General features: G+C 46.3%; 2 protein-coding genes across 25 annotated transcripts in view; one reads left to right on the plus strand and one right to left on the minus strand.

Annotated features, from left to right (window-relative positions):
• Nucleotides 1–26,227, minus strand: part of LOC144587208 (uncharacterized) — a 182,042-nt gene that overhangs the window by 22,009 nt on the left and 133,806 nt on the right. For 2 of the 21 annotated variants that reach the window (XM_078387033.1, XM_078387024.1), the window contains exons 1-3: nt 9,013–9,144; nt 7,879–7,991; nt 3,086–3,176 (exon numbers count right to left, since the gene is read on the minus strand). The gene's annotated coding sequence lies outside the window, so the exon portion shown is untranslated. Of the gene's footprint in view, nt 1–3,085; nt 3,177–3,676; nt 3,810–4,219; nt 5,518–7,878; nt 8,596–9,012; nt 9,145–26,227 lie in introns of those variants that run through there. The other 19 variants (XM_078387034.1, XM_078387038.1, XM_078387028.1 and 16 more) reach the window with 13 other exon arrangements.
• On the plus strand, nt 9,144–23,232 carry LOC144587250 (uncharacterized). Of its 4 annotated transcripts, none has more exons than XM_078387242.1 (4): nt 9,144–10,191; nt 10,618–10,731; nt 11,057–11,151; nt 21,686–23,232. In XM_078387242.1, exon 4 carries the CDS (start codon nt 21,686–21,688, stop codon nt 22,973–22,975), a length of 1,290 nt encoding a protein of 429 aa, XP_078243368.1. In that variant the 5' UTR covers nt 9,144–10,191; nt 10,618–10,731; nt 11,057–11,151; the 3' UTR covers nt 22,976–23,232. The 4 variants fall into 4 exon arrangements, with proteins under 4 accessions (XP_078243368.1, XP_078243369.1, XP_078243367.1 ...); XM_078387243.1 differs by having other exon boundaries at nt 11,061–11,151; XM_078387241.1 differs by having other exon boundaries at nt 9,144–10,731.

Here is a 26,227-nt window from a genome sequence, read left to right on the forward strand (position 1 = left end):
TGTGGACCCATCCGGGGAGTGATAATTGCATCCAGGCAGGGGCCCATCTGCACCATCCAAGAGGGAAGTAGGCGGATCAGACCACGGGTGCCACCTGGTTCTTCATTGACAGCGTTGGGTCCAGAAGGACACCCAGCATGCATTAGGAACCACCCAAGGCTCAGACATCAGGGGAACCCAGTTGGAATGCCCCCGGTCTCCTTTGGATTCAGCCTTTGTCTATCCTCCCATTGAAGGAGAAGGTGGGAACAGGAATGACGCCCCCTGTTAAGAATATGATCATCCACTCAGTTCATCCACTCAGACCAAAATGGATTTTTGCCAAAAAGACAACTAAGGTATAACCTAAGGATAATTTTGGACATATTAGAATATTATGAGGTACATTCAGAGAAGCAATGGCATTAATCTTCTTGGATGCCCAAAAAGCCTTTGACAATGTGAACTGGCAATTTATGATACAGCAAATAAAAGCTATGGATTTTGGCAAAAATTTTACAAATGTAATTGAGACAATCTACAATGAACAAATAGCTAAAGTAATTGTAAATGGTGAACTGACGGATAATATTAATATAAAAAAAGGCACAAGACAAGGATGTCCGCTCTCTCCATTGCTATTTATATTAACTCTGGAGGTATTAAATAAGAATGTGAGGAACGACCCAGAGATTAAAGGTACCAAAATAAAGGACGAGAGCTAAAAGCTACAAGCATTTGCAGACGACTTGGTGTTTATATTGGAAGACCCATTGGAAACAACATTGAGACTACTGGACAAAATCGATGAATTTGGGAAAGTAGCAGGATTGAAGTAAAGAAAAAACTAAAGTTATAGTGAAAAACCTAACAGCCAAGCAAAAAAATCAACTCTCAAAGATGTCAGTGTTACATACAGCACTGATGTTACCTGTCTATCATGGGTTTGGAGGGAAAGTTCCATCCTATGGGGAGTGGAAGGCGGGACATCAGGAGGAGGGGCTGTACTGTATAAATATGTGAAGCGTGTGTGGAGAGATGCTAAGAGAGATGCTGAGAGACACTGGGATGTGACGAAGCAGCAGCTGGGAAGAAGAAGCTGTTGTGGGAGTCTGTGTGTCAGACAGGGTACTTCTGTGTGTCAGAGTACCAACCTGATAGGTTCAGGTGTCTGTTGGGTAGCCAGAACTGATAGGTTCAGGGTCTGTGCTTCAAGTTAAGGGTTCTGGGTGAACCAAACTGTATGCTTGTATGAGTGAGAATAAGCCACGTTACTTTATCCTATTCACCTGATTGTTTATTTTTCCCTGAGTGTATTTAAAATAAACCTTATTCTTTTTATTGTTTGAAAATCCATCCCTGGTCTGTGTGACTTCTTATAGGGAATGGTTGGTGGCAGCTTAGTGTAACTGTGTGACATATCCCAGTAGGTCTGGGTTTGTCACAGTCAGATTTACAAATAGTTAAAAAAGTTAAGTACCTAGGAATATATTTAACTGCTAGATGTGTAACTATAAAAGAAGATAATTATATGAAACTATTTAACCAAATAAAAATAGATCTAGAAAAATGGAAAAACTTACAACTATCACTGTTAGGAAGAATTGCAACAATCAAAATGAACATTTTGTCAAAGCTACTTTTCTTGTTCCAAACAGTGCCAGTGAAAATAGAGAAGAAATATTTTGACGATCTAAACAAAGTGATACTACAATATATTTGGCAAGGGAAGAAAGCCAGAATCAAACTAAAAATGCTCCAAGAATCCAAGGAAAACGGAGGATTTGGTCTACCGGACTGGACCTTATATTACCAATCATCTGCTCTAACTTGGCTTAAAGAATGGATTAGCCTGAAAAACAAGAGACTTCTGTATTTAGAAGGACATGATCTACAGTTGGGTTGGCATGCCTTTTTATGGTATGAGAAAGCCAAATCTCATAGGTATTTTCAAAACCATTATATTAGAAACTCCTTGTATATAATATGAGAAAAAATAAAAATGAAAATGTACACGAAAATACCAGGATGGGTCTCACCCATAGAAGCATTTGTTTATCCCAACCTTTTGAATGTCAGAAAAATTTTGACTTATACAGATATTTTAGACAAAGACAGGCAATTAAAGCCAAAACAAGACCTTATAGACCACGGGTTAGATGCATCGTGGTGGTCTATAATGCAAATACAATCAAGATATGAACGAGACCTAAAAATGTACGATTTTTATAAAGAACAGACAACTTTTGACCAAATAATGTTAACATCAGATGGCAAATTAATTAGGAAAGTATATAAATACGTTCTAAATTGGAAAATGGAGGATGAACAGGTCAAAGAAACAATGGTTCAATGGGCAAAAAATTTTGGGTACAATATTGACTTAGAAAAATGGCAAGGGCTGTGGTCTAGAAACTATAAGATGACAATGGCAACATCTTATAAAGAGAATCTATATAAAATGTTTTATAGATGGCATTTACCTTCTGATAGATTAGCTAAGATGTACTCTAACAGGTCAAGTAAATGTTGGAAATGTCATAAAAAAATTGGAACCTATTATCACCTCTGGTGGACTTGTGATAAAGCATAAAAAAAATGTAGATTTTAGGCCAGAGCTCTTTCTGTTAGGTATAATACCAGAAAGTGTTGATAGACAAAATGTATATTTAATACTGCATATTCTAACAGGCGAGGATTATTTATGCACAGTACAGGTGGAGGGTCCAAAGCAAACCCCCCCCAGTCTGGCTTGGGGGAAACAAGAAGGGAGGCTTGGAGGGGAACGCCACACACACCCCAAATCAGGACGACCAAGGTTTGCCTCTTGTCAACAGGACCTGCCTTTGGTGAGCAGGATTAAGATGTTTTTGAAAAAAAAACACCCTAAACAAAATGCAACGAAAACCATACCCCAAAACACCACCACTTTGCACATGTTCAGAGAGGCAGTGTGGTGTTGCTGGAGGGAGTACCAGACTGGAAACCAGGAGGCCTGGATTCAAATCCCTGCCGGGCCAGGGAAACTGAGAGTAGAGAGAGCGTGTGTGTGTGTGTGTGGGGGGGGGGTAAGGCTACTTCAGCCACCTCTTGAAATCTCACTGACCTAGCAAACGTTGGGAGGGATGTGGGATTTCGGTTCTTCCTTTTTTGTCCCAAAATAAAGCAAAGAGAAATCACCTCCGTCTCACTTCTGCCTACGAGAAAAGAAAAAGAGAAAAGATCAGCCTGGAGGCTTCGTGGATAAAGCAAATCAAAAACATTTCCTTGCAGGAGGTGTTTTCCTCATGCTTATATCGAATGCAACTCCCTCCCCATCTCTCTCTGTTCCGTCTTCAGGCAGCAGAACAAGACAAACGCCAAAGCAGGCAGACAGCCACATCTCCGGCCGGGGTCCGAGATCAAATCCACACACACACACACACACCAGTTCCCAGGGAGTGGAGGCAACAGCCGGGAACCAGAGAGCAATAGGAACCATCATGCAGCGGCGATGATAGCAGCAGCCTAGAAGAGAGCGTTTCTCCCACTATTTATTTAAAATATTTTTACCCCCTCCCTTTCTCTTTAAAAAGGCCTCAAGGCAGTTTAATGTACAACATTAAAAGGGCAACATTTAAAAGTGAAAAACAGGAAGTCTAAAAACCTTAAAAAGCATCAAACCGTTGCTCCACTAAGCAGGGTCAACAAAACCAACCTCTAAAAAAAAACGCCAGAAGCCCGCGCGATGGATGGAGTGGACCGAGGGTCGTACCCCCCCTTCTCACGAGACCCTCACTTCAGTCATTTCGGGGATCCCAAGACAGGGGAAGACGCAGGAGGATGAAAACCTAGGGAGAAGAAGGACCGAGGGGGCAGGTCTTTTGCACAGCCAATGGCCCTGAATGGCGCCTTTCCAGACCCAAAAGCCCAGAACCGTTTTGGCCCTGCAGGAAGAAGAACGGAACGTCCGACAAAAGAACTCCCATTCCGGGGAGACCGACCTCCCTTCCAGCCTCCCCGGGAGAAAGATCCCAAGGAGGAAAGTCCAACTCTTTCCCTCTCTCCCTGTTTCTCCGGCTTCTCTTCCACCCGCCTTCTGGGGAAAAGACCGTCGTGTTCAGACAAGCAACACAACAAGGAAGCCGCCAAGCGTGGGGTGGTGGGAGTGTACACACACACAGAGAGAGAGACTGGCCTTTTCAACTCCCCCCGCAAATCTCACACACCCCTGCCCACGATCTGCCCCTCCGTTGCCCACCTCCATCCAGGTCCCGATCCGGGAGGCGCCCACCCCCCAAAAGAGCCCGTCTTCTCTCCAGGCACCTTCTTCGGCCAAAGGGGAAGAGGAGGAGGCAGGCGCTGGAAATCCCGCTTCCGGCTCCCATTCGAACGGCGTACAGGGGAGGAGCCCTTCCCCCCTGACTTCGTAGCTCTAGGTTCCCTCCACCTTCCCCCCTCCTGCAGGAATGGTGTGTGTGTGTGTGTGTGGGGGGGAAGGCCAGAAACAACGGGGGGGGGGTGAAGGGCAGGAAGGCTCCGAAGAGTCTCTCTGTCATGGAAAAGGGACGAGGGACGAGCTTCTTCTTCAGGCTCCCCAAGGTCTCCACTTCTAGGGGAAGAAAGACTCAGATCATGTAGAGTTCCCATCAGCTAAGTCTATTTTGTTGCTGTGGTTTAGTCATTAAGTCGTGTCCAACTCTTTGTGACCCCCACGGACCAGAGCACGCCAAGCCCTCCTGTCCTCCACTGATGTCTTTGCTTTTTAAGATACTGTCAAGGTTTTTCATTGCTTTCCTCCCCAGAAGCAGGCGTCTTTTAATTTTGTGGCTGCTGTCAACATCAACACTGTGTAGCGTAAGCCCCTTGAAGAAGTCTGACCCTAAAAGAACACTAATCCCTATTAAAATAAGAAACACTACTAAGGTGGGTTAACCCCACCTTCTTCTGGCAATCACATACTTTACTAAAGAATCAACATCTCTCAGATTCTTCAGAAATCAGTTAGCTTGTAGCTCAGCTCTCAGTTCTTTAGATTTTTTATTATTTTATTATTTTTATTATAACTACATAACACACAAAGATCAAAGGAATAAAAAAAATTTGGGGTGGGGTCCCATCATCTCCTGGCAAATAGAAGGGGAAGATATTGAGGCAGTGACAGATTTCACTTTCTTGGGCTCCATGATCACTGCAGATGGTGACAGCAGCCACGAGATTAAAAGAGGCCTGCTTCTTGGGAGGAAAGCAATGACAAACCTAGACAGCATCTCAAAAAGCAGAGACATCACCTTGCCAACAAAAGTCTGAGTAGTCAAAGCTATGGGTTTTCCTGTAGTGATGTATGGAAGTGAGACCTGGATCATGAAGAAGGCTGACCGCCAAAGAATTGATGGTTTTGAATTGTGGTGCTGGAGGAGACTCTTGAGAGTCCCCTGGACTGCAAGGAGAACAAACCGATCCATTCTGAAGGAAATCAACCCTGAGTTTTTACTGGAAGGACAGATCCTGAAGCTGAGGCTTCAATACTTTGGCCATCTCATGAGAAGAGAAGACTCCCTGGAAAAGACACTGATGTTAGGAAAGTGTGAAAGCAGGAGGAGAAGGGGATGTCAGAGGATGAGATGGTTGGACAGTGTCATCGAAGCGACCAACATGAATTAGACCCAACTCTGGGAGGCAGTGGAAGACAGGAGGGCCTGGCGTGCTCTGGTCCGTGGGGGTCACGAAGAGTCCGACACGACTAAACAACAACAAAGCGCTCCATGGAGCTCTCTGGCCGAGTGCTAGGTGCTCCTTAGGGAGGCTTGGGCACCACACAACTTATTGTAGACTTCAGAAGAAGGTCATATGCTAGGAAGTCAGATATGCTCCCCTTGGGCAAACATTAACAACGTTCTGGATTCATTCAGGTTAACAACAACAACAAAAACAAAAAAACCCACAACCCACACCTTAGAGCATTGTAAAGTTTTAGTGTCAAATTCAGGGGGAGAGTCTCCATCATCAGATCATTCTGGCTTTGAAGATTTCCTTCCTTCTCCTGCCCCCCCCCCACATCCTGTAAGACTGCCAGAGTGGCCTCTAGCCAGAGGGGCAGCAGTATATATATAAAATAAAAATAACCAAATCCTGCCAGATTCTCCGTCCTGGTCTTCTTCATCATCATCATCCACTTGGAGAGATCAGCCTACGTGGCCAACGTAAGACCTTCCCTTCCAGCCAAGCCCTTCCATATCTTCCCCCCACCCCGATGTTTCCTCTCTCCTCCCTCCCAGGCTGGAGTCTCTGCCTTCACCCCAATTTCTCTGCCGAGCCCCCTTTCTGGCCCCGCTCCGACCCATCTCTCTCTGCCCCCAAACCTTCCTCTGCCTCCTCTTCCTCCTGCAGAGACACCCTGCCCCCGCTTCCCACCCAGGGCGTTGCAGCCTTAAAACTCCTTTTCCCACTTCTGCAGAAGGGGGAGTCTGGAATTTGGGGGAACCCCTTGTGTGAGGGGAGAGGGAGGGGGAAAGAGCCAGTTTCCCTTCTCTCCTTCCTTTCTTTTCCCCACAGCCACCGAGGCCTACAGGATTCAGGAGAAAGTCGGGGAGGGGTCTCCTCAGAGGAAAACCCAGACCAGCATGGGATCATGATCTGTTAGCAGTGTTGATTGGCAGGAATTGTGCGGATAGGGATAAAAGAGTTGAATTCAGGTTCCCAGGATTGGGCTTGGATAACTTCATGGATGCTGGAGTTCTCCACCCGACAATACGTTGTAATTGGAATTGTGGTTCCTATTATTTGGGGATTGTTTGTACGTGTTCTATCTAGACTTTGGTCTTTGTGTGTTGCTTTTCGTTCATCTCCAAGCCCAGGAATGGCTTTGCAAAGAGGAGCAGATTTCAATTCAGCGCTGTTTCAATTGACAGAACTCAAAAAGTGGGGAGTGATACCTGGATATGGCTGAAAGAAGTTTCATTCCTGGTCTTGAAGTACAAAATCTTATTCTACATGTTATTTCCTATACAGTGGTGCCTGCTATGCGATTTCATCGTTAAGCTATTTTAAAAAGCCCATAGAAACGCATTAAAACGCGTTTAATGCATTCCTATGGGCTTAAAAACTCACCTTATGTGAAAATCCTCCATTGTGCTGGCCATTTTCGCTGCCTCTAAAGCGAGGCAAAACAGCGGGCGGCTATTTTGTTTACCCAGCGGCCATTTTGGAACCGCCAATCAGCAGTGTGAAAATGGGGGCTTTGCGATGATCGCTTCCTCATTTTCACACAGCTGATCGGAGGGAGCTTTGCGATGATCGCTTCCCCGCGATCATTGAAAAGCGAATTTTCCCCATAGGGGCCATCGCAAAGTGATCGCTCTTGCAATGGCAAAAAGTCCATCGCAAAGCAATTTTGTCGTAAAACGGAGCGACTGCTATGCGAGGCACCACTGTATTAATTCTCTCTTGGCCTTTGTATTAAGTCAGAGGCCTATATTTCACACCTTCCAGCCTTTCAACTAGCAGGTGGCCTATTTAGGAATGCTGCCCACAGGCCAAACACAAATAGAACCATAAAATAATGGAAAAGTGAACCATCAAGTCCAACCCCCTGCTCAAGGCAGGAATATAGTCCAAGCAGATTTGCGAGGTGAGGAGCTAGGTTTTTCTTGAAAGCCTCCAGGGTTGGAGCACTCCAAAATATTTGAAACATAAAACCCAGCAGGGAGACGGAAGCTGAAGTCCATACATCTGGGCCCTGCTTGGTAACATAAATATATTAATGAGATAATGAATTTGAAATACACTTTCTCCCAGACAGTGCGGGGGAATCCTACAGGAAGGTCATCAAGGGGAGGTGGGAAGACCCCCAACTATCTGTAAGGGACCCTTTTGTTTTTTCCCCCACATATTTATACCCAGGAGGCCCAAAACCCTCACCTGGAGAGACCGTCTTGTTTTCCAGAAATCTCAAGGATGACACCCGCGGGCGGAGCTCTCTGGCCTGGATGCAGAAGATCCCGTTTTCTCCTGAGGAAGTACGAAGTCAGCTCCTGAAAGAAAGAACACCAGCACCTGAAAGGGGAAACCATGAGAAAAAAAGGTTCGAAAATATTCTCCCCTCTGCAGGCCGGGACAGAAGAGGCAGAGGGTCCACACTCCCAATCCAGAAAAGGGGAACTGGCAAACCCAGAGACCAATTCCTTGAATTAAAAAAAAGAAAGAAATCGATTTGATTCATGGCCTCCCATAGCAGTTGCAATCTAGGGGTTCACAGAGAACGAATTTAGGGATGTGTTGTTGTTCTGCCTCTTGAGGAGAATTTATGGAAGAGAAGCTCTATCCGGGTTTCCTGGTGTTGCTTCACAGAGGCTGCTCCTCTTTGGTAGGAAGCGATAAAAGGGCCCCCCCTAAGGAAATCGATTTTATTTTATTTTTTTGGGCCCTCCTCCCTCCTGGATCCTCTCTAGAAGAGCCACAGAAGGAAAACCTCCTCAACCATCCGAAAATGACTGTGTGTGTGTGTGTCGGGGGGGGGGGATCTGTGACCGGCCCCCTCCCTCCCAGCTGACCCCCCCCACACACACACACCTTCCTTCTTCAGATCTTTCTAGCTCTGAGGATTTCCTTCCTTCTCCTGTCAGTCCCCCCCCCCCATGTTTGAAGACACCCCCTGAGTCAAAGAAGGATTAATCCAAACTCTGCCAGATTCTCCCTCTTGGTTCCCCAAAAAAGCTGCGATTCCCTGGGGGGGGGGGAAGAGTAAGGGGGGGAGACGGAAGGGGGGGCAGAAAAGGGGGGCCGAGGCAGAGAAAGGGGGGGAGGATGAGATTCTAACCTGGGAGGGAAACATGGGGGGGAATAGCTCGACACCCCCCCCCAAGATCCCCAACGAAGAGAGTCTGAAGGAAAGGTTTGCAATTCAGGTCCGTCCAGGAAAATGGGGGGGGGGGGTTTGGATTATTTGCCATCCGGGGGGGGTGGAAAGGAGAAGAAGAACCCCCCCTCCCTCCCCCCTCGGAATTTGCCTTCCCTTTTTTTGAAGGAAACCCCCCCCCCCAATATTATGCTCACCTCCTTGCTGGTCCCGAGGCCGAGAAAATCCTCTGCACTTGCGCCCCCGCCCCCCGAAAGAGACCATAGAGACGGGAGGAGACAGACGGGGCCTCTCACTGCTTCCGCTTCCGGTTGGGAGAAAGGCGGAAAAAGAAAAAGAAAGGGGAGGAGCTCCTTCTCTTCTCTGTTTTCGTCGCTCTCGGTTCCTCCCCCCCTCCAAGGGACTCTATCTCTCTTTTTGTGTGTGTGTGTTTTTGTGTGTGTGCGTGTGTGTGTTTTTGTGGGAGAGGAGGAGGGAGAGAGAGAGAGAGAGAAGAGGGGTGGACTTTCCTCCATGGGAATCTTTCCTATGGTGGTGGGGGGGGAGGGCTGAAAGGGGGGTCGATTTCTGCCCAGGGAAGGGTCTCCCCTTGGACGTCCTCCTTCTTCCCGCAGGGCCAAAACTCTTCTGGTCTTTGGGTCCCGGAGGCGCCATTCAGGGCCGTCGGCTGTGCAAAAGACCTGCCCCCCCCCCCCGAATCCTCCTTCTTCCTCCTAGGGATTCGCCCTCCTGCCTCCCCTTCGCAGCCCTCCGTAGGGTGGAGGAAAGAAGGGGCTTTGGGAAGAGGCTCCGGTCCTTCCACAGGGAGGGCAGGAGGAGAGAAGGACCGGATATTAAGGCCACCCAGCCCCTCTGGATCTGCAGGGTTTCCCTCTCCCGGCGGGCCTTTTGCAGAGTGAATGGCTCCGAAGGGTCCCTTCCAGACCAAGGGAATCACAAAACGCTTTGCTTTCCAGCAGGGGCAGCCCAGACACCAAGACCCCCCACCCACCCACCCTCGGTTGCTGCCCCTCCAAGGCCCTGTGAAGTTGGTGGTGAGCTCCAAAGGAAGAGCAGGGAGCCCCAAGGGGGTGCAAGACAGCAGGCGAGAAAAGTCCTGAGACCTGAACTCGGCCCGCCCTGGGTGGGCAACCCCAAGACACACAGGGCCCTTGGCCCACGGAGGGGCCACGGAGGCCGAGGAGCCCCTTTGGAGACGCCCCCCCCCGCGTTGGGATCCTCGAAGGGACCGAAAATAGCAAAGGGTCCCGTGAGAGCAGAGGGTCCGGTCCAGCCCTCGGTCCGCTCCATCGTACGGGGGGGGGGGGATTGGTGTTTTATTAGAGCTTGATTTCGTTTACCATCCTTAGTGCAGCTTCGGTTTGATTCATTTTAAGGTTTGTAGTCTTGCTGTTTTTCACTTTTAAATGTTCCCTTTTAATGATGTACCTAAGCTGTCTTGGGTCCTTTTTAAGGAGAAAGGCAGGGCAAATATATTTTAAATAAATAGTGGGAAACTTTTGACTTAAGGGAGACACTCCCTTTTGACTTAAGGCAAATACCAAAAGAATAGGAATGTGGCTAAAAATATAATATGTAGAATAAACTTTTCTACTCCCTAGACCATAAATAAAAATTTCTTCTATATCCAGGTATCACTCCCCCCTCCTTTTAAAATTCTGACAATAGAAATGATGCTGAATCTAAATCTGCTCCTCGTGGTTTAGCCTTTCCTGAACGATAGGCGACACACAGAGGCCAAAGTCTAAATATAGCACGTACAAATAATCCCGAAATAATAAGAACTACAATTCGAATTACAGATGCTCCCGTGAAACAGAGGGTCCGCTCCGCTCCATCGCACGGGGCTCTGGCATTTTCTCGATGTTGATTTCGTTTAATATCCTAAGTGCAGCTTCGGTTTGATTCATTTTAAGGTTTGTAGTCTTGCTGTTTTTCACTTTTAAATGTTGCCTTTTTCTGAGGCACGTAAGCTATCTTGCAACCTTTTTTTTCATGAGAAAGGCAAGATAAAAATATTTTAAATCGACCGTCAGAGACCTGCCCTCTTGTATTCTGCTACTTTCATTGCATGTTTCAGAGGGAAGTTACGCCTGACTAGAGAGGGAGAAGGAGAGGGAGATGGGGATGTGGCCCCGTTTAATAGAAACACGAGGAAGGCACATCTCGGATGGAAATGTTTTTGATTTGCTTTATCCGTAAAGCCTCCAGGCTGATGTTTTCTTTCTCCTTTTCTCCTAGGAAGGAGTGAGACGGAGTGAGAGTGATTTCTCTCTGCTGTTTTTGGGACCCATTAGAAAGAACCCATATCCCACATCCCTCCGAACGTTTGCAAGGTCAGTGACATTTCAAGGGGTGGCTTAAGGAGCCTTGCCCCCCCCCCACTCTCTCCTCTCCGTTTCCCTGTCCCAGCAGGGATTTGGACCCAGGTCTCCTGGTTTCCAGTCTGGTACTCCATCCGTGACACCACAGGTCTTCTTTGAACATGTGCAGAGTGCTGGTGTTCAAGGGTATGGTTTCCTTGGCATCCGATGCAAGAGGCACAACGTCTCCCCCGTCCACCGCTCTCCCCCTCCCATCATCTCCTCTGGGAAGACATTTCCACACACCCTGCGTGGGGGAAGGTTCTTCCGTTCTAAGTCCTCTGTTTTTTCCTTTCTTGTTTGCTTCCCCTCTTCCTCTCTCTTTCGGCCCCATCCTCTTCTCTCCCATTTACCCCAGTAGAAAGGTTTCCTGGCTGAGTAATGGTTCCTTCCCCTTCCTGCCTCATCTCTTGATATCAACCTTCCCACTCTTCTAGCAATTGCTTACTCTCTTCACCTCTGCCGTTCTGGCCTCCACTTCTCTCTCTCTCTCGCTCACACACACACACACACACTCACTCACTCACTCTCTCACTCTCTGCTCCTGGTCCTTCTTATTTCTATATCCTTCCTGTGACAAACCCAGACCTACTGGGATCTGCCACACGTTAACTAAGCTGCCACCAACCATTCCCTGTAAGAAGTCACACAGACCAGGGATGGATTTTTAAACAATAAAAAGAATAAGGTTTATTTAAAACAACACACAGGAAAATAAAATGATCAGGTGTATAAAATATAGTAACGTGGCTTATTCTCATTCATACATGCATACAGTTTGGTTCACACAGAACCCTTAACTTGAAGCACAGACCCTGAACCTATCAGTTCTGGCTAACCAACAGACACCTGAACCTATCAGGTTGGTACTCTGACACACAGTAGTACCCTGTCTGACACACAGACTCCCACAACAGCTTCTTCTTCCCAGCTGCTGCTTCGTCACATCCCAGCGTCTCTCTCACCACACAGGTTTCACATTTATATACAGTACAGCCCCTCCTCCTGATGTCCCGCCTTCCACTCCCCATAGGATGGAACTTTCCCTCCAAACCCATGACAGACAGGTAACATCAGTGCTGTATGTAACACCTCCCCTCTTTATAAGTTGTTTTGTAGGGGGAAAGCTAAGGTGCTTTTACCCAAAAAACAACCTGAATAAAACATACAACAACAGTTATACATACCATATAATACTTACTTATCCTTACACTCTAAGTTAACCATAGCAAATAGGCATTTAAACATTTACCATATACATTACATCAATTTACCTTTATTCATACAAACCAAATTCAAAAAACAGGTACATTTTACTTTTTGTCATCATTATATACACATAGTCCATGTTTCTTTCGCCGTCTTCATTCTTCAGGTCTTCTTGATAAGGCGTCAGCAACACAGTTCACTGACCCTCTGACCACCTTCACTTCAAAGTCATAGTCCTGTAGGTTTAAAGCCCACCTCATAAGTTTGCTATTGTGGGTTTTCATTGTCTTTAACCATTGCAATGGTGAATGGTCAGTACACAGAATAAAATGTCTTCCCCAGATGTAAGGCTTGGCCTTCCGGATCGCGTAGACTATGGCCAAACACTCCTTCTCCACGGTTGCCAAATGTCTCTCACCTTTTTGAAGTTTCCTACTCAGGTAGGATACTGGATGCTGGTCACCATTCTCATCCTCCTGGCACAGAACTGCTCCTACCCCGCTGTTAGACGCGTCGGTGTAGATGATGAACTCCCGGTCGAAGTCTGGAGCCCGCAGGACTGGATAGTTGATTAACGCCTCCTTCAACCTCTGGAACGCCGCCTCACAGTCGCTGGTCCACGGGATGCGGTCATCAGCCTTCTTCCTCGTCAGATCGGTCAGCGGAGCCGCAATCTCGCTAAACCTCGGGATGAACTTTCTGTAGTAGCCCACCAACCCAAGAAATGATTTGACTTTTTTCTTGGTGTTGGGTCTGGGCCAATCACGAACAGCTTCTATTTTGGCCTCCAGGGGTTTTATCACTCCTCCCCCTACCATGTGACCCAAGTATTTTATTTCTGGGCTACCCAGCTGACACTTGCTGGCCTTTACTGTGAGCCCTGCTGCACTTAACCTCTGCAGCACTAACTCCAGGTGTATCAGGTGATCTTCCCAGGTATTACTGAAGATCCCTATGTCGTCAATGTAGGCCACTGTAAAGTCACTGAGCCCTGCCAAGGTCTGGTCCATCAGCCTTTGGAATGTGGCTGGTGCATTTCTGAGACCAAAGCTCAGGACTCGAAACTCATAGAGACCAAAAGGGCTGCAAAAGGCAGTTTTTTCTTGATCCCTGGGATCAATTCTTAATTGCCAATATCCCTTTACCAGGTCCAATGATGAGATGAACCGACAACCCCCTATGGTTTCAATCAGGTTGTCTAGCCTGGGCATTGGGTAGGCATCAGGAGTGGTTACACGGTTTAATTTCCTGTAATCGACACAAAACCTAATGCTCCCATCAGGCTTGTCCACAAGGACTATCGGAGAGGACCAAGGACTAGAAGAGGGGACGATTATGTTCTCCCTCAGCATCTCGTCCAGCTCCTTCCGCACCTTGTCCCTATAGGGTCCCGTTACTCGGTATGGGGATACTGCCTGCGGGGGTGCATCCCCTGTGTGGATCCGATGCATCACTCCCTTCACTATCCCCGGCTTGTTGGAAAACACCTGTTGATATTTGCTAAGCAGCATTTTTAGTTCTTGCTGCTGGTCTTGGGTGAGTGCAGGACTAATCTTTACCTCCCCTGGGTTGTATTTTACTTCCCCTCTACCCTCCCAGAAGGGTAATTCAGCTTCCTCACTCTCAGCTGCTTTTATCGCGAATAAAACCCTCTGTTCCCCTCTGTAGTAGGGTTTTAGGGCATTCACATGAACCACCCTCCTTGCTTGGTTCTCCTCCTGCTCTATTAGGTAGTTCAGGTCTGACATCTTGGAAATGACCCTATATGGTCCTGCCCATTTGAGCTGCAGTTTATTCTCTCTGCAGGGCCTAAGCCAAAGCACTTCCTCCCCTGGGTCAAAGTGCCTCTCTCTAGCTTTGTGGTCATACCATGTTTTCTGTCTGACCTTCTGAGCTTGCAGGTTTTCTGCTGCCAGCTCTAGATTTCTCTTTAGGTCATTCATCAAGGTGTCTATGTATGTCACAACGTCTTGTGGGTCATCCTGGGTGATCTGCTCCCAATTTTGTTTGATCAAATCAAGGGGCCCTTTCACCCTTCTCCCAAATAAAAGTTCAAACGGACTGAACCCGGTACTGGCTTGTGGCACTGATCGATAAGCAAACAAAAGGGATTGCAGCTTCTGGTCCCAATTGTTTGGATTCTCTGCCAAGTAAGCCCTTAAGTGTGCAGCAAACATGTCAGAGTGCCCCCTTTGTAAGATCATGGGGCGATACTTTTCAGGCACCACTAGCTGACTTCTGATCCCATCTCCCCCTTTTGAGATATTCCTCAGGGTTTCTCTATATAAAATCCCCTTTTTCTCCAGAAATTTCACTGGGGTTTCAGGTGTTAGCTGGGCGTCAGTCACCTGTTCAAAACACTTTTGGAGAGTGGCGTCTGCCTTTTGCTCCTGTCCAAATCTGCTGTCTGTGGTTAAGGTTTCCACCACAGCTTCTGAACTCCCCCCTGCTTCCGTCTCTGGCTCATCATTACCCCCCTGAACTGTCCCTGTGGTGGCTTGTGAGCGTGTAATCACTAGCACCCGTTTCACATGTTCAGCCAGGTCATTTCCCACGAGCACGGCTGCTGGCAGAGTCGATGAAATCGCTAGCCGCCAAACTCCCCTCCAGCCTTGAAAGTTGACAGGTACCTCTGCTACTGGCAGAGAGATTACCTGCCCCTCAATCCCTGCCACCTTCATGCTCTCATTTGGGATTATATACTCCCTAGGAATGATATCTGGATGGCACAGGGTTACCTGGGAACAAGTGTCCCGCAGCCCCCTATACTGACGGTCAAGTATTCCTACGTCCACCCCTGCTGTCTCAAACAACTGAGAATCTGTTTTCACCAGCAAGCAGCGCTTTACCTCCATAAGAGGAACATTTTCCTCAGCCTGCTCAGCAGAGGTAGCTGTTCCAGACTGAGTAGCCATGGCAACAGGCTCCCTCAGTGACAATGAGCCTTGCTCTTTCTGGACACAGAACACAGCTTTTGGCTTGGTTCCACTAGAATCCTGAGGCACCATTCCTTTTAGCTGCTTCAATTTCTCACACTCTGAGATTAGATGACCCTTTCCCTGACAGAAATAACATTTTCTGGTGTATTTTGATTCTCTCTCATCTTGTTTTGGTTTTCCCTCCAAAATCTGAGGTCTTGGTTTCATGTCTGAGGGCTTCCCTTCACCATGGGCCCCTCCCCCTTGCTGGTTTTTCCCTGGTCCCTGAGAGTACTTGCTGTAGGTTTCTTTGGGTTTACCTACAGATTTCCCCTCACCCAAGGGCTTTCTTATTTGGGAAATAAAATCTGCGATCTCTGCGGCTGCTGCCACAGATTTCGGTTTCCTTTCCCTCACCTGGAATTTCAATTCCCCATGCAGGACTGAATAGAACTGTTCCAGTGCTATCAAGTCTTTAAGCTGCTCATAGGTCTCTGTCCCCTCCTGAGATAGCCATTTCTCAAGCAGCCTCACCAATTGGGCCCCCACTTGGGTAAAAGTCTGTTCTGGTTTCTTGGTGAGGGACCTGAATCTTTGTCTCAGCTGCTCCGCATTTATCCCATGTCTTGCAAACACCAGTTTTTTAAACTCTGCAAAATCTTTCATCAGTTCCTCAGGCATCTCGGCATAGACCTCAGCCAGACTACCACTGATTAAAGATCGCATGATGGTCATCTTCTCAGTTTCCCTCACTGAGAAGTCCACAAACGCTCTTTCCACTAAGGAAAAGAACACCTCAGGACAATCTCCCTTGTGGTACACAGGGAATTTCTTCAGGTCAGCTTTAGACAATTGGCCTCCCTCAGAATCCCTATTGTTATTATTGTTCTGGTTCATCAGTTCCAATTTTCTTAATTCAAACGCCATTTTCTCTCTCTCCAATGCCAATTCAAATTGTCTCTGTTTCTCTCTTTCCCTTTCCTCCATTTCAAATTGCCTCATCCTCAGTTCATGCTGTTGGGCTATGAGCAATTTTCTAAGTTCTGGGTTCTGCTCTCCTGTGCTGTCACCTTGCACTGAGCCAAATTCATCCTCAGAACCTTGGTCAATCTGGGGGTCTTTCACTTCACTCATTTCTGCCATCTGGCTTCGAGTCAAGGGCATAATCCCCCCTCAGAACAGGCTGCTTTAAAAAGTCAAGCCTCAAAATAAAACGACCACTTTTTTCCTTCTTGCCTCAGAACCAGCTTTCCCTAGAGATTGCTGCTGTTCTTCAGCACTAAACTTGCAACAGTATCGAGTCAGAGCCTACCCCCCTCTGCTGGGCCTCTCAGCTGGCAAGCTAGATCACTGTTACTACGCAGTTTTGCCTCAGCTTTTTTCCCGCCAAAACTAGGCTGCCTCAGAGCACCTTAATCTAAGTCTCCCCAGTTGGCACGTTCTTCTACTAGCGCACCTCCCCGTGAGGTACACCTAGAAGATTACCTACGCGCCTCAGACTGTCCCTGACTAGACCCCCCTTGCTCTGGGCACACTTGCCAAGGCTTTGCTGGACCGCTGGACAACTGGACCAGTCGTATCCCACCGCTGCCACCAATCAATGTGACAAACCCAGACCTACTGGGATCTGCCACACGTTAACTAAGCTGCCACCAACCATTCCCTGTAAGAAGTCACACAGACCAGGGATGGATTTTTAAACAATAAAAAGAATAAGGTTTATTTAAAACAACACACAGGAAAATAAAATGATCAGGTGTATAAAATATAGTAACGTGGCTTATTCTCATTCATACATGCATACAGTTTGGTTCACACAGAACCCTTAACTTGAAGCACAGACCCTGAACCTATCAGTTCTGGCTAACCAACAGACACCTGAACCTATCAGGTTGGTACTCTGACACACAGTAGTACCCTGTCTGACACACAGACTCCCACAACAGCTTCTTCTTCCCAGCTGCTGCTTCGTCACATCCCAGCGTCTCTCTCACCACACAGGTTTCACATTTATATACAGTACAGCCCCTCCTCCTGATGTCCCGCCTTCCACTCCCCATAGGATGGAACTTTCCCTCCAAACCCATGACAGACAGGTAACATCAGTGCTGTATGTAACACTTCCTTTTCTCTCCCTTTCACATCCCACGTGGGGGGACGGCGTTTCCCCTTTTCTCCTTTGTCCCATTTCCTCTTTTTCCTGGCTGGACGATCCTCGTGGAGACAACAGAACCAGGGATCAAGACTCCAGACTCCCTTTGTGTCCAAGACTTTGTGTTTCACGCACTCGTGTCCGTCAGTCCCAATCTCAACCACCAAGGCAATACTTAACAGTCCCCTCTTCTTACCTTGGTCCGAGCACGGAGTGGCCTGGTTGTTAGATTTGTGCCCAACAAATTCTCCCGGTCTCCTTCACCGGGGTGTCGGACATCTTGGGTTATCTCATCTGCGCAGCCGAGGTCCCCGCCAGGGAAAGTAGGCTGTTGAAATCGATGGAATGCGTCTCCCTGTTTTCTCAGCAGTGGAACACTTGGATCCCGGACGAGCCCCCAGTAGTGAGAAATGCTCACACCCTTGTTACTTAAATGCAAGAACCAGACAACCATGAATACAAGCAGCTCTCCTTTATTAAAAAGCCATTTTGCAAAAGCGGGTGTCCTAACTGGGTAGGCACCCCCATCAATCCAGGCAGGATGATCTTTATCCCCTACTCCTGGCCCTTGTTTCCCTCTTGGTCTGGGCAATCCAAGGCACGCCTAAATTGATCAGAGGAAGTCCTGCCTCTCTTTCCATCTCCCTCTCCTCTCTTTGCCTAGACCCCAGACTCTTATTTATTTCTATTATTATTTCTATGTTGTTGTTGTTTAGTCTTTTAGTCGTGTCCGACTCTTCATGACTCCACAGACCAGAGCACGCCAGGCCCTCCTGTCTTCCACAGCCTCCTGGAGCTGGGCCAAATTCATGTTGGTCGCTTCAGTGACACTGCCAACCATCTCATCTTCTGTTCCCCCCACCCCCATTACAAGGTTTCTTAATTCCTCCTCACTTTCTGTCATATCTGAGGTTGTTGATATTTCTTCCGGCAATCTTAATTCCGGCTTGGGATTCCTCCAGTCCGACCTTTCTCACAATGTATTCTACATATAAGTTAAATAAGCAGGGGGACAATATGCAGCCTTGTCATACTCCTTTCCCAATTTTGAATCAATCAGTTGTTCCATATCCAGTTCTAACTGTGGCTTCCTGTCCCACATATAGGTTTCTCAGGAGATAAATAAGGTGGTCAGGCACTCCCATTTCTTTAAGGACTTGCCATTCTTTGCTGTGGTCGACACAGCCAAAGGCGTTTGCATAGTCAATGAAGGAGAAGTAGATGTTTTTCTGGAACTCTCTGGCTTTCTCCATAATCCAGCGCATGTTAGCAATTTGGTCTCGAGTTCCTCTGCCCCTTCAAAATCCAGCTTGTACTTCTGGGAGTTCTCGGTCCACTTACTGCTGAAGCCTACCTCGAAGGATTTTGAGCATAACCTTGCTAGCGTGTGAAATGAGTGCAATTGTATAGTTGGAGCATTCTTTGGCACTGTCCTTCTTTGGGATTGGGATGTAGACTGATCTTTTCCAGCCCTCTGGCCACTGCTGAGTTTTCCATTGATGATGATTTGGAAAAGAGTGTTTGTGATGACCAGCTTGTTCCCATTACAAAACTCAATTACACTTTGCCTTGCTTCATTTTGAACTGCAAGGCCAAACTTACCTGTTGTTCCTTTTCTCTCTTGACTCCTTACTTTAGCATTCCAGTCCCCCATAATGACAAGAACATCTTTCTTTGGTGTCAGTTCTAGAAGGTGTTGTAGGTCTTCATAGAATTGGTCAATTTCAGCCTTTTCAGCAATGGTGGTTGGTGCATAAACTTGGATGACTGTGATGTTGAAAGGTCTGCTTTGGATTTGTATTGAAATCATTCTATCATTTTTGAGATGGTATCCCGGTACAGCTTTTCCCACTCTTTTGTTGACTATGAGGGCTACTCCATTCCTTCTACGGGATTCTTGCCCACAATAGTAGATATGATAATCATCTGAATTGAATTCTCCCATTCCCATCCATTTTAGTTCACTAAAATGTTTATTCTTGTCATTTTGACCACATCCAGCTTACCAAGGTTCATAGATCTTACACTCCAGGTTCTTTTGCAGTATTTTTCTTTGCAGCATCGGACTTTCCTTTCACTTCCATGTGCGTCCACAGCTGAGCATCCTTTCGGCTTTGGCCCAACCACTTCATTAGCTCTGGAGCTACTTGCATTTGTCCTCCGCTCTTCCTCAATAGTATGTTGGACGCCTTCCCACTTGAGGGGCTCAACTTCCAGCATCATCTTCCAGTGTATTGTTTTTCTGGTTCACTGCCTGTTGGAGCTTGCTCCATTGCTCCAAAATAAATTTTTTTGCCTTTTTTTTTAAAAAAAATTCCTTAATTGAGTTTTTAGGGAGAGCGATTTGTGCTGATTTTGGGCAGAATTTTCCAACGATGTTTCAGATCTAGCAGTAAAATGTTTTTCCCTTTGCATGACATGAATTAACTCCTGTTTGTATTTTTCTTGTGAAGGAGATAAGGAGAGGAAAAAGGTGTTCTCTATGTTCTTGTTTAGACACACACACAAGGATGTCTGCCAACAGAGTCCTCCTCACACAACTCTGGATCCAACTCTGCATACAGATCCTCTGGGGCAAAGCCCCCAGGAGGACTCTCTTTTATTAAGCTTACAAGTTCACATTAGGATTGGCCCAAAGAAAGGGTTTAAAGTTAGCTCTCTATCACTATGAGGAAGAGGAAGAATGGGTAGTAGCTCCTCCTCTCAGAAGCAGCTATGACGTCAACCAGGAGAGCGTTCTCTGCACTGAAGAATCAGCCAACAGCTTAGCAACGTTGGGAAGAAGCGTTCCCCCGCAATAGTTTTCTGCCACCTCTACTTCTCCTTCCTATTTGAGTCCCTGCTGACTGTTTCCAGAACTTCAGAGAAGACCTCCTGGTGACATCTGTGGCTCTAGTAGAATAACTTGTATCTGATTTAATTCATTATTCAAGGAGGGCTGTTCGGGCAGTGCAGGGCACATACACTTGTGTGCATGTGGAAAGGCGTGGGGGAGCACATGCCTGGTCAGGCTTAGGCCACAGACTGGCACCGGACCACGGACCGGAGTTTCAGGATTCTGTCCTAGAGGAAACAGTGATTTTTGTAAACCGAGATACTACTGGAATATGCAGCATTTATAATTATTTACAGTATATTCTTCCCTCCCCTCTTTCCATACACATTGGTTTAGGTATCTAACTCTGGATCCAGAGGTTGGGAGTTCACTTACCTTCTAGCTCTGCAGTTCTAAGATGCCATTGCCTCAGCACCTATTTCCCTGACCATCTCTGCTTCCTAGCCCCATTGAGCCCCCATTCACTTCCACGCAGGACCCGCTGAGGACTTGCAGAAACTCCCAACAGAGGCACCCAGCTTTTGGTCCCCAGCATGCTGTTCTTCTGAGTTCTGCAGGCAGCTTCATACGAGTCCCGCGATATGAGCTCGGGCGCCAGCTCCGATCCACTGCCTCGTCCCACAGGACCAACCCAGCTCCAGTCACAAAACACCCCTTCTCTCATCCTCCTCAGCCACAGACAGCGGCAACACGACCAGCTCCCAGTCCTAATTCCTACACTGACCCTCTCTGCTTCCTATCCTGTTTTCAGAAATTCCTGATGTTTCTCTACCCGTAACAGCATTTTATAAACTCTACATCCCATCCATTTCATGGACCTGTCCTTTCTCTTCTCCTTCTGAATAATAATCTCTGCAGACTTTGTCAGTTCCCTGCATTGACCACTCACTGATCTTTACCCCTTCTCGAGTCCAATCATTTAGCTGCATCACATTCATCCACTTTTGCTCTTCCTTTCTAACACTGTCCTTTCCCCCCTTGTTATTCATTTCTGCTAAACAATCCTTTAATTGAAATATTTGTTTCCTCTTTAAGCAACTTTGAGAAATTCCTTTCTAATTTTCTGGAAATGTAAGTCTAGTCTTTGGGGAGAATTTGAGAAGGGAATAAAAAATTAGTATACTTTGAATTTGATGTACTTATTTGGGTGTGGAAATGAACCTTCTTTCATTACTCCTCCCCCAAAAGGTTCCCCAGTGAAGAGCCCTTCCAACTTCAAGCCCAAAAGAACAACCTACAGTCCGGCCTCATCCCCTCCCTGATTCTCTTCCCTTTTTGGCTATCTTTCCTTGCTCCTCCGTGAATCAGGCAGAATCCGAACACATCATTCCTTTTTCCTGCAGATTTTGACAGTGGTTATTTCTCTGTTTTTTTCTTCTTCTAACCTACCAGATGATGAACAGGAGAAGAAGAATTGCCCAGCAACATCTGAAGCAACCTGGACAGGAACTCATAATCAAGCAAGAAAACATGGAATTGAAAATCAGAGTGGACAGGCATGGATTTGACATAAAAAGGCTGACGCAGGGGAGAAACCACGTAAATGCATGTCACCTCAGTAGACACCAAAGAACACACACGGGGAAGAAACTGTATCCACGTAGGGAATGTGGAAACAAGAGCCTCCATATACACAAAGGAACTCACACTGGGGAGAAACCACATAAATGCATGGAATGTGGAAAAAGTTTTAGTCAGAGTGGTAACCTTAGGTCACATGAAAGGATTCACACTGGTGAGAAACCACATAAATGCATGGAATGTGGAAAGAGCTTTACTCAGAGTAGTCATCTTAGGTCACATGAAAGGATTCACACTGGGGAGAAACCACATAAATGCATGGAATGTGGAAAAAGTTTTAGTCAGAGTGGTAACCTTAGGTCACATGAAAGGATTCACACTGGGGAGAAACCACATAAATGCATGGAATGTGGAAAGAGCTTCAGTCAAAGCGGTGATCTGAGTTCCCATCAAAGAACTCACACTGGGGAGAAACCGCACAAATGCATGGAATGTGGAAAGAGCTTTAGTCAGAGTGGTGTCCTTAGATTACATCAAAGGATTCACACTGGGGAGAAACCACATAAATGTATGGAATGTGGAAAGAGCTTTAGTCACAGTGATGGCCTTAGGAAACATGAAAAAACTCACACTGGGGATAAACCACATAAATGCATGGAATGTGGAAAAAGTTTTAGTCAGAGTGGTAACCTTAGGTCACATGAAGGGACTCACACTGGGGAGAAACCGTACAAATGCATGGAATGTGGAAAGAGCTTTAGTTACAGTGGTGGCCTTAGGTTACATCAAAGGATTCACACTGGGGAGAAACCACATAAATGCATGGAATGTGGAAAGAGCTTCAGTCAGAGTAGTCACCTTAGGATACATCAAAGGATTCACACTGGGGAGAAACCACATAAATGCATGGAATGTGGAAAAAGTTTTAGTCTGAGTGGGAGCCTTAGGTCACATGAAAGGACTCACACTGGGGAGAAACCGTACAAATGCATGGAATGTGGAAAGAGCTTTAGTTACAGTGGTGGCCTTAGGTTACATCAAAGGATTCACACTGGGGAGAAACCGTACAAATGCATGGAATGTGGAAAGAGCTTTAGTCAAAGTGGTGGCCTTAGGTTACATCAAAGGATTCACACTGGGGAGAAACTACATAAATGCTGACGTAATGCAAAAGAAAGAGTAAAAAACAAGTCCTTCTTTCCAGGTAGATGTTCAACATCAAAATCATATTTTTGCAATCTGAAATGCCACTGCATTAATATTGGACTTCGATGCCTCTGTTTCTCTAAGAATGTCAAAGCATTTTTGTTGGCCTGAACGACCACTTTCCTTGTACATAAATATATTCTGAAAATGTGAAGTGACCACAAAATCGAATAAGCATTTCCCTCCTTACAATTAAACTTTTTCTCTTTCTCCTTCAGTGTCCTGGCCACATAAGCTAAGGGGTGTAAAAATTAGTGTCATCTGGTTGAAGCAAAATCGCGCTCAAACCACGTTCTGAAAATGCAGTTTGAATTACCATGAGTTTAGCAATGTGAATTACAATGTTGTCTACATAGGCAAGGGCGTAATATAGGTCACCAAGCAACTCATCAACCAATTTCTGAAAAGTAACATAGGTATTTTTCATTCCAGGTGCTAATTTTCTGAGTTGGTAAATTCCCTTAGGGCAAGTAAATGACGTGTAAGGGCGATGTTCCTCTTTAATTAAAATCTGATAAAGCCCTCCTTTTATTTCAACCACAGAAATGCATTCAGCGTTTGCAACAATTTCTACTAACGTGTCAACATTGATTGTAGGAATAGTCTCTGTCTCAGTGTTTGCCTTGACACATTGAAATAGTATTGAATACAGCTGTTCTACATGGTTCAATCACTCCTTGTGAAATAAGACTTTCAACAGTTCCAGACACTAAATTGCCCTTAGTCCCTTTTAGGTCCATAGGAACAGAAACAGCAGTCAAACCATCTTAATGGAATGTTTGACCACATTAGACTCTCCAGGTGAATTAGAGAAAACAATTTGGTGACTAGCTAACACAGATTCCAATACCTGTTCTGGGCTAAATTGATCAATGTCTTCAATTCCAGTAACTACCTCCTCATCACTTCCTCCACCTTGCTCATTATTCTCTTGGTCTACCTCTGTTACCACAGGTACAATATTGGGAACGTCTTGGTCCAGAAATGCCACACCCCTGAAAACCTGTATTGCTGAATTAGCTGTGCTATCAGGTTTGGTCACAAGAGGCCGCTGTTGCATCAAAGTTCCCTCGGGAGTACTCTGCATATCTCCCCACTTCCTTGGAAAATAGGCTGTTGAAAATCAGTATGGTCCCAAACCTCTGCTTTTCTTTCTAAAGATCTTTCTGAGAAGATTAACTGTGGTACTGGGCCAAAGTTTCCAGATATGATTTCAGTCTCTGGAGAAACATCAGTACTTTGTAATCCCAAAAAGTTAGCGCTTCCCCCTTCATTGGTTGTGTTAGAAACAGTTTCACAACCCGACAGGTTTAAATGCAGTTTCTTATCTTGAACCAAGCTTACAGAATTAGCATCACATTCCCTTGTACCATTAAAACAGTGTGAAAGTACATGCTGCAAGGTCTCTGTACAATTAACTCCTCCTGTAGCATTACTCAACGTCTCTGGTAAAGGTACTTTATCTCCTTCGGTCTGCTTTGATGTGTTCTCTCCTGCTCCAATTAGTTCCCCCTTATGGAGTATTGCTTCCCTGCTAAATCGCCAGGAAGTCCAAGGAATGCCCACCAATCTCACAGTATCCAATTTCACCGTTCTCTCTGGGCTGAGAGAAGGGGGGTTGTTTGAGATCTGATATGTATCAAGATCTGCTGACACAAGTCCTAGCAAAGAATTGAGCTGAGTCTCCATTACATCATCCTGCTGGTATCTTACTCCCCCTTGAACTTCTCCTGACCCCGCTGTTACTGGTTGCTTAGTCCCCGGGAGGTCTGCAAACTGTTTGTTTTGTACTGCTATTGCTTCTAAGCTGATGTGAGGGCTCTCAGTCACAGCAATTGCTTGACTGCTTTGGAAAATCCCTTGCTCTCCCTCTTCTGGCAAACCCATAGTCTCATCATGAATTATTTCAGAGCTTCTCACCTGTCCTGGGCTTTGAAGAAGAGCTGAGGGTTGTGCTCAGCTGCATTCCAGTGCGCTGCAGTTTTCAGTTGCGTTGTCCGATGCTAATTCATCTACGGAGATAGCTCGACGGGGTGACGTCTCTCCCTCCTGCCTTCTCTGCATGCGACTCCGGGGCCTGTAAATCCTCTGTTTGGATGGATGATAAATCGCTGTCTCCTCTGGAATGCTCATTAGAATTCCACTGGGCCTTGTTAACTCTTTCCACACAAGCATTTTGCATCTCAGGATCGCTCCCAATTGTCTGGAGTGTCCCGTTACAGTAATCCTTAAATGGACCCTGCTGAGCTTGGAAAAACCTTTGCATCAAGCCAGGTTCTGTGCTTAGAAGACATTTTAAAAGTAAGTTTTCCCGGTAAAGCTGTTTTATCAGCCAATCTTTTTCCTGAATTTTGTGCTTGGCTTGCCTGAAAAATCCCGAAGCCACTTCCAAGATTCTGTCCACGGCTGCCAACTGTTCTTCCTCCCCCATGTTCTGCTGGCAATCTAGCCTAAGCTAGGTCAGCAATAAAAACAAAACACAACTCCAAGGAAAATTTTAAAAATTAAAAATCTTCTCTGCACCTTCGACCAACTGCTGTCACTCTGTGATCCTAAGATCAGCAAAGAGGACAGACAGCTGCCAAAACCAAAATAAAATTAAAAATCTTCTCTGCACCTTTGACCAACTGCTGTCACTCTGTTATCCTAAGATATGTGAGAGGACAGTCAGCTGCCAAAACCAAAATAAAATAAAAAATCTTCTCTGCACCTTTGACCAACTGCTGTCACTCTGTTATCCTAAGATATGTGAGAGGACAGACAGCTGCAAAACCAAAATACTGAAAAGTCCAAAAGGAAAAGAAAAGAACACTGTGACCACTCTGTGAACCCTAAAGTTACAGAGATGATCAATGACTGAGCTGGGTGCAGATAGATACCACTAGGGCCAGGTCATCCCGACAGATGCTGAGATCATAGGGCATGACTCTAGGCCAAGCCAGATGCAGCTAGGTACTCCTGACAGATCCTAAGATCGTAGTGGGAGACCCAGATCTAGGCTGGATACAAACAGGGCCAGGTCCTCCGACAAATCCTAAGATTATAGGAGTACGCTTAGGCCAAAACAAGCTGGATGCAAGTCCCAGAACAAGGTAGCCAGAGTCATTCATGCAATCCTAAGATTATGAAATGACGCTGCTCCACCTGGTTGCTATCAAAGACTGAAACAGACAGGGTCATCCCTAACAGATCCTAAAATCCTGGGCA

Source organism: Pogona vitticeps, chromosome 2 (assembly GCF_051106095.1).
Source record: "Pogona vitticeps strain Pit_001003342236 chromosome 2, PviZW2.1, whole genome shotgun sequence".
Classification (NCBI taxonomy): domain Eukaryota; kingdom Metazoa; phylum Chordata; class Lepidosauria; order Squamata; family Agamidae; genus Pogona; species Pogona vitticeps.